At 40.5% G+C, this 11414-nt stretch overlaps 1 protein-coding gene across 1 annotated transcript in view; it reads right to left on the minus strand.

Moving 5' to 3' along the window:
- Positions 1–6842, minus strand: part of MMP2 (matrix metallopeptidase 2) — a 33201-nt gene extending 26359 nt beyond the window's left edge. Inside the window, exons 1-3 of the mRNA XM_086758246.1 lie at positions 6535–6842; positions 2290–2516; positions 564–712 (exon numbers count right to left, since the gene is read on the minus strand). Coding sequence (XP_086614372.1) covers positions 564–712; positions 2290–2516; positions 6535–6678 — 520 coding nt within the window. The 5' untranslated portion in view covers positions 6679–6842. The remainder of the gene's footprint in view (positions 1–563; positions 713–2289; positions 2517–6534) is intronic.
- Positions 6843–11414: the final 4572 nt, after the last annotated feature.

The raw sequence follows: 11414 nt of genomic DNA on the forward strand, positions 1-11414 counted from the left end.
TTCAGCTTAGAATCCTTATTTTTAAATTCCTAAAGACCAAAGAATGCATTGAAAGCCTGCTTTCTGCTATGCTAAAGAACAGAGACCAGCTATGGAGTCAAAATTGAAAGCCATAAATCCATTTTTAAGCTCCAATATGTTAGGACCTCCACCACTATCACTGGAAAACTGAGTATGGAACTATAAATAAGCAATATGATGGCATTCCATTCTCTTCTGTGGCAGGAAGCCAGCTCACATAATCTGAAGATCTGTACCAATATTTCCCAGTTCTATTTCTGATTTGTAAATTTAAAAATAAAGTATTGCCCCTAGCAATTCTCTCTTGGAAAGATAAATATAGTATAAGGAAATCGAATAAATACTTCTCTCTCTCTCATGTATAAGAAAGGAAAAAAAATCTTAGTGAAATTAAATCTTAGCCTATGTAAGCCAAGTGCAAACTAGGACAAGGTTTGCCAGAAAGGCTCACGGGTACTACTTATTGAGGGTAGATCATTCCAGTACTAAGGATTAATGAAAGGAACAAAATGAAAAACATATGTAAAAATAGAAAAATATACCCCATCGGCCAAAATTAATCATAATGTCTGCTTCTCCATCATTTATTCGGTTAAATCTCAGCGGTGTGACATCACTCCAGACTTGAAAGGCTCGAGCAAAGGCGTCATCTACTGTCTCAGGATCCAAATCCGGGGTATAGCCTATAATCCTTGGAGGTAAGAGGAAGAGTTGAATAACACATAACCCCCCTCCCAGTATTTGTTCTTTACTGATCATAATGCTGAGTAGACTCAGTAGTGAAACCGGTTAAGAGGTTACACTTCACGTGAGAACTAGACACTTTCCCTTTGGTTCAGAGATGTGTTTAGATGCGGCGCTTACTATTTATTTTCCTTTGGAATGGATGCAGCAGCATGAAGAAAATTCTATAGCCAGAGGCTGTAAAGCCTGCGTGGCAGTGGGCCTTGTACAAAATACTCAGGGTGTGCATTGCATCAGTGCTGAGGTGCTGGCAAGACATCACCTTATGTTCTTTTGCTCCATTACATCTGAGGTTTACATTTTTGTAGACTACTTAGCTTGCAAGTCATACTGTCACTTTAGGCACGAACGTATAAGCACATCTTGATATATAAGATTTATCTGCCAAAAAAAGAGCTTAATAACATTCTGAAAGTTTCAAGTGTGGATTGTTTTGCTCTTTAATAATAACAGAAAACAGCCCTTCTCCCTCACCCTTGTAGTTAGCTGTGTATTGTTCCACCCCAGCTGAATGCTAATCCTTTAGCAGTGTGTCGGTTACATTGGCAACACGATACATGGGGAAATAGGAGGTGAACGTGTGTGAGAGAGAGCTGTAGGCCTGACAGGAAGAAGGGACAAACTCTGAAGTGCATTGCTTTCTTCTGCTTCATATATTTTGATTGGACTTCTTAGTGCTTTGTATTGCAGCCAGCTAATGTCCATGTAAAGACAGGGTTCCGGTTCTTTGCCTCTGGGCTGTGCATAGTGAGGGAAACTATTTTGTGCCTAAGGAGAATGAGGAAGAATCAGAAGCAGCGCATCAGCAAGAGGGGGCTGTGAGAGCTGCCATGGGGTTTTTAGTGTTTATTAGGATAGTCGCAGAACAAGGGATGCTTTGAGTCATAACTTGTGAGGACGCAGCAGATGAAGTCAAGCAGCTGAGGCAAATCTGCTGTTTGTTCTCATTGGTGCTAACAGTTTGTTCCTGGACCACCTAAGGTAATGGGATTTTTTTATTACTGGCTTCAGTGAGAGCTATATTGGTCCCTAACTCTTCAGAGTAAGAGTAAGAAATTACTCTTTTTGCTTTAAATCATGTCTATATATATATATGAAATATGATTGTTTTCTTTTAAAATCTATTTGATGGCCTCCATTTTTATGACTGCTGAATGCAGAGGAGTTTGTCCTCCTGCATGGGCTCCGCAATCGCTAAGTACTGTGCTCCCCGCTGAGCAGATGGGCAGGTACGGTACTCCTGCTCCAGTTCCCTCAGGATGCTTGCAGCAGAGCGAAGAATAAAACCAGAATCTTGTCAGTCTCAACCAGAACCGTGAAGCTGATCTTTACGTGAAGCTGAAACTTCACAATTGGAAATCTCAGAGGTGTTTGCTAAAGCATCTGGTAGTTCTCCAAATACGAAGAGATTCTAATTCAAGAAATCCTGTCTAGCCCCCCAAGAGCTACTGCACATCTAAGTGTCTTGTTTGGTTGGTTCTTAAAAGCTATGTATGAGCAAAACCCAACGTCACCAGTCAGTACCTGTACGTTATGTGATTCTTTTCCCATTTTGGCTTTCTTGGAAAGAAGTTGTAATTGGCTACGTCTGGGTTACCACAGCGGGGTTTCTTCATTGTCTCAATAGTATTTTGATCCAAATCTCCCGTTTCAGGCAGCCCAAAAAATTTCTGCATTTTCTTCAAAGTATCTTTCAGGACAAATAAATTGCAATTGTCTTTTGGGCACCCATAGTACTTATTCAGGTATTGCTTGAAAAAAAAGCACAGAACAAAGACTTTAAAATTCATAAAAGAAATAGTTAATGATTATAAATAAATACTGTAATTCCATGTTAGCTTCCCATCTGTAATTTGCAACTTTTCTTTTAAAAATTACTATTTTTTGTAACTGAGAGACCAGCAGAATCTCCTTAATTGACACAAACCATCCTTGATCACACAACATTGCTAATTAAGCAGTCATTTCCATTATTAGCTATCACCTTTACTTAATGGATTGCTTTATTAATAAGTAGAGCATAGAGCTTTAATGTAGAACTACAAAGTAAAAATGGGTTTATCTTTTTTGGTTTCTTTATGATGTATAAATCTGCTTACAGTTTTAGATTTTTTGTATTTTTTTTTTTCTTGGAAGACTCTGGATGATTGGGGAACTTGTCCAGGTATCAAAGTGACCACATAAATGAGACTAAAGAAAAAAAAACATTGTTTATTCAAACCACATAGAGCTACTTGAATGTCGTGTGTGTTTGCTTTTGAGTCAAACATTGCAAAGACCTGAGGAAGAAGGCCTTTGGTCTCAGTTTCCTGGACACTGCAGCCAGTCAATATCTGCATACTTAACATTCCATCGAACACTCCAGCAGATTACGGCCAGACTGGTCTTTCTGATACAACCTCAGTGGCAGATCACAGAATTATCTCTCCTTAGAAAACAGTGGTCATAAAGGATCAAAGAGGCAGCACAAATCCCGTTATTTTTAACTCTTATCTAAAATAATACCCACTCAAGTCTCCTCCATTTTCTGTTTTCATCGGTATGACCTAATTAACAGGTGTAGGGCAGTTAAAAAAATAATTTTAAAAATTTGTCTCTTGTTTGCTGCTGCCCCTAATCCCAGAGGAGCGATGGGTTAGTCTGTTCCCTGGCAATTGTTCCATTTGAGCAGCCATGTCTTTCAGATATGTGTGGATAAGTTGCGTATTTATGTTAAACCAAACGATAGGCAAACAGCTGTGGTCCTGAATATCCATATCCACGGCCACACGGCAGACTGCTGGCTGGAGGTTTTGGATTTGGTGTTTGGATCCGGACTGAATTTGAGAAAAGCTGTAGCTCAAGCTGTTGCCTTAGCTTGGACTGTTGCAGATAGGGCCAGTCACGCTGTTCAGATTACGTGCAGCTTTAGATTGTTGAATTGATGTCCTCATAGAGGAGTAGATAAATTAATTATGATGAAGATATTAGTTTGGGTACTTCTGTAATGATGGTAACCTATCATTATCTAATTATTTTCATTCACAGGTTCTGAACAGCTTGACTGAACAATCTGGAGTTGTAGGCTTGATCCAGTCAAGTGAATCTTACAGTTCTCTTGCACAGATTTCAGGAACTCCACACTCAAGTCTGAGCTGGCAACATTTTATGCCGAGCTCTAAAAGGAAAGCTGCAGCCATGTCAAATGGCAGGTGTTCCCAAACTGCACCCAAACTGGTGCTTAGCGTGGCACAGAGCTGAGACGCACTTGCCAGTGATGCTGCTAGACAGGAAGGTTGCAAGTTACTGATCTTTCCAGTAACTGCAGCAGGGGAAGAAGCATCCTTCAGTTATTGTATCCAAAATATTAACTATAGATCAAAGGTAGAAAAAGACCCTAAAAAAGGTAAAGGTATATTTACCAAAAATGTATCAGAAATATCAGAGAGAATTATTTCTGAGGATTGCAAGAAGCCTGACAAAATGACTGCACATTTAAGTTTTTGTACCAGGAAGTATTCCTGAGGGAAACCTTACTTTGTGTATCTAATTAATTGACTGAAGTTCACCCAGGAGACTGGGGATAAGACCACTACATTAGCAAAACATGGCAAAGGCTATTTGATGAGTGCAGTTGGTCAAGCCTGGATTGATTTCACCACCACTTCATTAAGTCCAGGCGTACCTCATCTGCCCTGCATAGGAAATGGTTCAGAGCTTACTCAGAAAAAGGATTTAATCAAGATGTTACACCATTTCCTTCGGAAGATCCTCCATCCACCTACTGACCAAGCACAAACTATGCCTGGCTTTTGTGTTTTTTATAGCTTCCGATGTGGTTTTTCTCCAGTAGAAACTGTGGTGCTGACAAATAATGGACACAGAATGGTTTCACCTTTGGTACCAGTAAGCTTCTGTCTTCTCATAGTTAATGGGGCCTGGTGGAAATTAGGTGACATGCATTAAGAACATAAACAGACCAGTCTGGAGGATCTATTCTTATCCCAGTTTTCATTTGAATGTAGTTTCATAGATTTCCTTAAGCTTCTATTTGCATTTCCCGATGGGGTACCATGATGTAATGTAGATTATACATCAGAACTGAAATTTACTGAAGAAGCAGGACGCTGCTCTTGCCATTTTAGGTTTGGGTGTAAGATATACAACCAAAAATATAAAATGAGGCATGGTAAAGAATTTTACTTGCTAGGATTCTAAATAAAAAGCTAACCCCTCTCAATTTTTCCTAAAATGGAGATTTTACTGAAGATGAGAAATGAACATAACCAGCTGTTCTATGAGAGGAGAATCCTGAAGAAAATGTAGTGTCTGTGTAAACCACATCTTGGCCTAGGCTGCGAAATTCAGTTTCCCCAGAGTCAGCAGGGAGCTGTGGTGATCTGGAATTTTGATCCAGCCCATTAATGAAGCAGGGTCCAGCTGCAACATAGCAATTTGTGTTCTGATGCTGAGCGCTGGGGCTGTTCGACAGAGGGTGTGAGGGAAAGGCAGCCAGTTACCATGACCCACAAATAGTACCAGAAAGACAAAGAAGAGCTGCAGTGTTAACCCAGCCTGTAATTTTCCTCTGAGTACACATAATAAATAGATTGTTTGAAAGAAACAGAGATGAGGGGAGGTGTGGCTTGCTGTTGTGGAATAAAAGCCTGACTGTCTAATGAAACAGATTATTTAAGAGTGGGTAAATTGCTATTAGACACGTGGGACCCCACACGCATTGCCTGGCTGCTGTGCTGCTAAGGCAAAACCTTGGCTGAATTTGTTTTGTTAAAGGCTGAGAAATGCCCTTTTTGGGTCAGTTTGTCTGTTTTTCCTAACTTTCCACCACAGCTCCCATCTGGAAATTCTCTCTCTATCCTCCCCCAGACCTTCTTTAACCTGGCAAGCTTTCCCAAGATGCACACCAACTCCTAAAGAAAAGTGACCAACTTTCAAACCCCTGTGTCCTAAAATAATAATTTATCTCAATCTTCCTTAAAATGGATTCACTGCTGAAGAAGAGAAATATCTATAATTTACGTGCTAAAATAAGGATAATCCATCTCAATCTCCCCTTAAATGGACTTCCCCATAATGTCATTTTTATGAAGATCCACAGAGCTAAAATAAGGTTAGAATAAAATGCTCTAGAATTATAGCTATAATTTGCTAATGTCACAGCATTAAATTCGCAGCATGAAATCCAAACTCCTTTTTTGCTTCCAGATTGAATTTGAAAAAAGTATTTCTTTAAACCTCGGATGAGATGTTTTTTCAAAGTCAAAAGTAGTCACCGTGGCTTCTGAAACTTGAGCCAGCTTTCAATTGTGTTTGTCCTTTAAAGCTGTGTTTATGCAACGCGTGGTAAAGGATCTGGAAAACAAACTTCTGAAAGCTGTGATAAATGCATTAAGTAAATGTGGACAGTCTTGACTTCTACTTGATTTAAGTAAAAAAAACTGGATGTCTCTTATTTGCCCTTCTTCCCCCTTACCATTGCAGTCTTTTGATTATAGCCACGGTGATTTAATGAAATTATTTTGTATGTTCAGACTTAAGGAAAAAAAAAAAGGCTTTCTTTGCCGGCTTTAAAAATTTTAAGAGAGGAAACGTTACTTGGCTCTAGTTTTAACTTTTGAAAGCTGATACCTTTGCTAGCTAGCTAGCGTTTCCAGAGACTCTAGGGAGAGAATGCTGCAGTCATTCCTGAGCCTCAGCTGAAACAAGAAAGAAACATCTGCTTATGAAACAACAATATAAATCTGAAGTAAAGATGAAACCAAGACTTACCACTGCTAGTTCTTTGTCTGTTTTGGGAGTGCTGTCTCCAGGAAACTTAATGATTGGTGACGGTGCAGCTAAAGTTTGGTTAAAAAGATATACTTGGATTAATAGTACTTTAAAAACGAAGCCAGCAGCAGTGTGAGTCTTCATTCTGCCTAAACTTGTGCTCTCCTCTTTAGAAAAAGGTTTTCCCCGACTGCCTGCCCGTTACTTCAGCTGCACTGTGCACCAGTTGCTTATCGGCACATCTTAGCTCTCTGCACCGTTTTCTCTTTTGCTTGCTCTAGCAATTCCTTTGTATGTTTAAAACATCCAGATGCGCAGTCTCAGGCTACCACAAGAGGAAGTCTGAAAACTAGTGGAAACATGAGAAAAGGGCAGTTACCAGATGTGATTGCTGTGATTTTAAGGTAGCAACAGGCAGATACTTATTACTGCTGAAAGAGGCCACGTTTTCTCCTCATTTGCATATATGAAAGCGTTTAGTTATGCCAGAGAGCAGCAAAAAGCAAAATCTGACGTAATCTTGAAGTCTCCCACATATATTTAAAGTGAAAATAATTTCTAAACATTCTTTTCCTGGCTAAGTATTTGTATTATTTTTTTAGCATATTTTCTTGCCACAGGCGTTAATAGTCTGCTGTAGTCATGTGTGGTTATGCTCCTCCACAGTGCCTTACACTTGAGTTATGGATTTTGAGGCAGACCCCGCACGGGCCAGTGCGGCTTCTCGTCCCTCTCTGGCTTGGGCTGCACAAACGTAGGTCTGTGTGCTCAGGGCTCACCCACGCTCAGCGTGAGCATCGCTCCCTCCCTGGTCTGCGCAGAACGTGCCTGCAGAGCTCTCGCAAAAAGATTCTTGTGGCTTGTTTGTTTTTAAAACCAGCTTGAGGCTTTGCCACCAACAGGCAAGGTGTACCACCTTTGATTTTCCGTGGGGTAAGAGATAATCAGGGAGATTCAGCAAATAGAAATTATCCTCGATAACTAATGCCAGGGGAATTGTTCAGAATCCAGGGTTTGCTTATGCTGGGGGCTTGGTCCGCTGGTGCAGCTGCCTTAGTCTAAAATTCTGGTCTAAGTATGGCCATTGTGGTGTACAGTCTTTTTATTGTGTCATTCATAATGTTGCCAGCTTTGAGATGTTATTACAAGTGGAATATTTTTTTAGCTGAATATCCCTAATCTAGGGGCTTCACTCACAACTTTTTAAGATGGGAGGCTGGCAGTTCTGCATGAATGCAAACTGTGTTCTGGGCAGCCAAGTGCCTACGGTTTCTGTTAAACATGAGTCTGGCCGTCGTGGTTCCTTTGAGCTGTACGTCAGCATAAAGGTTGTCACAGCTTTCCACTGAATGGTAAATGAAAGTTTTCTGGATATGACTCTTGTTACCAAATAAGGCTGTTAATTAAAAGGAAATACTTTGCTGGTGTTTGATATTTATTCATAGTATTTTGGTATTTGATTGTAAATAGCTAATATTGACAGTTATTAGATTTATGCTAATATGAAGCTATTTTGCCACCTGCACCCCATCATCCATGAGCTGAACAGTCGTATATAAAGCAAGGATTTCAAAGGGTAGGCTGAGGGGTTTGGGGACAAAGCATTAGCAGGAGCTTTTGCTGCCCGTACAGTTCCGTTGACAACCCAACACAGCAGCTGTACGCACGGCCGCGGGGTGAGTCAGCCATGGGAAGCAGCACCCCACGCTCAAGAGAGAAAGAGGAATTACCTTTGTAACGACACATGAGTTACGGAGAACAGCTTTCCCCTAATGGTTCGGCTTTGAAATTACGTCTTCTTTTTTGGCTTTTCTCTATCGGCAAAAAAACCCAGTTCTTTCTAAGAGTTGCCTTAATAAATGGCAATTCTGAAAAGATGATTGAGTTTTTCACAGCCCTGCACTTGGTTGTAGGGAATGAGTGTCCTGCTTTGTGATGACGGCTGATGCTTGTGTCAGGCCACGTGAAACTGTAGGAGAACAAAGACTAAGCAAGCCTTCACTAGATGTGCCAAGTTACTCTTAACTTGTCCTTAATTAAGCAAGTAAAAATACTGTGTGTTGTGTAGCAAGATTCTGCAGTTATCTCTGTGCCCTGCAGTAGGTCAAGGGCTGCTGTAAATCTTAAAGCATAAGAACCACGTCATTTTGGTAAGAATTTTAATGTAATTTATGATGGCGTAGTAGCTTTCATTTGGAAAGGTGAATTCAGTGAAGCAATTTCAAGCCAAATGTGTCCTGGCACATTCCTATTGCTCTCGTTAAAATCTAATGAATACTCAATTCTCGGTGTGTCCTAATGAACGTCGAATAAGAAATGGAGGAGGAAACTTTTGAATGGGCTGTGAGGTCTGTGTAGTTTGAAAATCTCACTCTATTTTGTTTCTTATCTTTACTGGTAGTGAGAGCAGGTGGAGGTCACCTTCTAGACACATTTCCTCAAAAAAATCATCAAAGAAACAGAAACCACACAGACCTGCGTTCATTCTTACCTTTGATTGCAGTTTTGCTGGTAAACTGCTTTGCTGTTACTACTTCAGCTTGTGAGCAGTTAAGCAAGTTATGTTCAATTAGGACACAAAATACATAATGGAATACTGGATTTCTGGGTACTGGGTGAACCCATCTGTTGAGTTTCTGACCGTTCAGTGAAAGGCATTCTTTCCCATTAGCATGTGAGATCAGGAACAGCTGGGTGCCCAGATAAGCAGAGCAAAGTAAATAGTGGTGACACTTCTTTTTCAGAGGAGAAGTTCTATCGTATTATGACTAAATTTGAGGTAAAATGTTTCTTATTTCCTTATATTTCTCTTTAAACTCCATGGGATCATCCTGTTCTCAGTCTGCCACACAGGTGCTGCTTTTTCAGGGTGGGAATGCAGGGCTGCTAAACCCCGAGAGTGGGGAAATTCTGCTGCTGGCAGGCCTCTGCTTTGCACCAGAGGTTGGGCTAGGTGGTTTCCTGAGGTCTGGTACAGCACTCCATCATCCTACCACTCTTGCTGAATTAGAAAAGATGTGCTATGATGTGTTTTCTGTCCTCAGACTAGATAAACTTAAGATGGGGGAGACGGACTCTGAGACGTTTGAACTGCTGGTCTTTGACATTGACAGATTGATGGCTTACCTGCGTGAACGTTCCTCGACACTCCATACTCTGAAGAGATTGCCTCTAACATTAATTAGTGACTTCTGAGTAGATTCCTGGAAGTTAAAAATGAAGGAAAGAAGCAATAGAAAAGAAAGAGAAAGCCTGAGAAGAGAATGTAAGAGGTGAAAGAGTAACCTAGATCTCCTTTCTCCTGCCTTAATACTCTCTCTACAAGACATTTTGTCTATGTACAAAGATGCTACCTCTGCCTTAGCTGCAGAAAAAGAACACAGTTGGAACTACAACTACAGCCTTTATGTATTTGTGGAAAAAAATCATTTCAATGTTGCTTATAACTTCCGTATTAGGTAAGATATTTATTTGATATATACATTAATTTATCTCTCCTGAGTCATAAAGAGCTCCTCTCTAGTGACCATGTTTGTTTTGGGTTAGAACCACTCCATATTGAAAATTTTAAACCATCTACTTTATGAGTAAGATGCCAGATTTGCTTTTCAAATGCCTACTTTCATGCGTTAAAAGGAACTGTATGGCAGAAACCACACCGTTTGAGATGGCAAATGCCTCTTTTGAGGACATATTTCAGTAATAACAGTAAAAAGGGAATCATGTCTTGTGAGCCGTAAGCTACATATCTCTGTAGATCTGACTGTAATAAGAGACACATGAGCGTGTATTAACATGCTGGCTTTATCAAAGGATTTTTCTGTTTTCAGAAAATTATTTTTGAAATTATTCAGGAGCACTCAGCAGTTTCAGGATTAGACTTCAGATGGTGTCCTGAGTAATTTGCTAACAGAATAGTCATCCCTCCAGAAATGCACTGTATCTATTCCTACTGTCACTAATTCCAAAATTTTATCAAAAGCTGATGATTTCCTGGTGGTTCCAGAGGAATATGTTAGACAGAGTGTCAGTGAGCACAGTCACGGGAGAGTGATGGATTTATTCTTAGTGGGGTTTCATGTTTTAAATTGAAACTTGTTGCTAGACTGGAGAAATAAATAATCATCAGGACAATTAAGATCTCAAGAAAGCAACTGATCATCTAATTACAGAGTCAGCTGGCTGTAACTGGGTGCAGTGGGATGTGTGTCTCCAAATAAACTATTACGGTATGTGCATATAACCTCTTCTTGTATTTTTTACTTCTTCTAGGTTCTGTGCTGTCAGGGTATAGCTTCAGGTTTAGGAAGCGAGACAACAATTTCATTAACGTAGGTGGACTTGCCTTGATTTTAGCAGGGTTCTTCAAATGAAATATCAGATTAAAATTGTCAGAAAGAGCCAAGTTGGTGTTCTCAGACTGTTTTGTTCAGAACTTCTAAGCAACTGGAAAACCTGAAGCTCAGATGATAGAGAAGTTTGCCTGGGCTTCAGGAAAAGGTGCCCATGGGACTATCCCAGGTCCGGATCATCCAGGCCTTTGGCTCCTTCTCAGTTTGCCAGAGTTGCCTCATGACTCACTTTGCACAGCTCCTGTTCTGTAATCTCTCTGGATCATCATTCCAGTGCTGCCCTTGTTCCTGTCTGAGGAAAAGGGGTTTATAAGGACCAGGAAAATGGTACTTCTGCTAAAGATGGACCATCTCTGCAATTAATAGTATAAATATACTGAGGGACTGCATTCTCCCCCAGGTTTGGCGCTGGCAGGCACTGAGCTCCGAGTACTTGCCATTCGGTTCTGTAACAGAAACAGTGGGTGTCTGCTGCAGTTGCCTGATGGAGATGCGTGCCCCTGCAGGAACCGAGCAAGGCACCGTATT

Source organism: Chlamydotis macqueenii, chromosome 13 (assembly GCF_036417535.1).
Source record: "Chlamydotis macqueenii isolate bChlMac1 chromosome 13, bChlMac1.mat, whole genome shotgun sequence".
NCBI lineage: Eukaryota > Metazoa > Chordata > Aves > Otidiformes > Otididae > Chlamydotis > Chlamydotis macqueenii.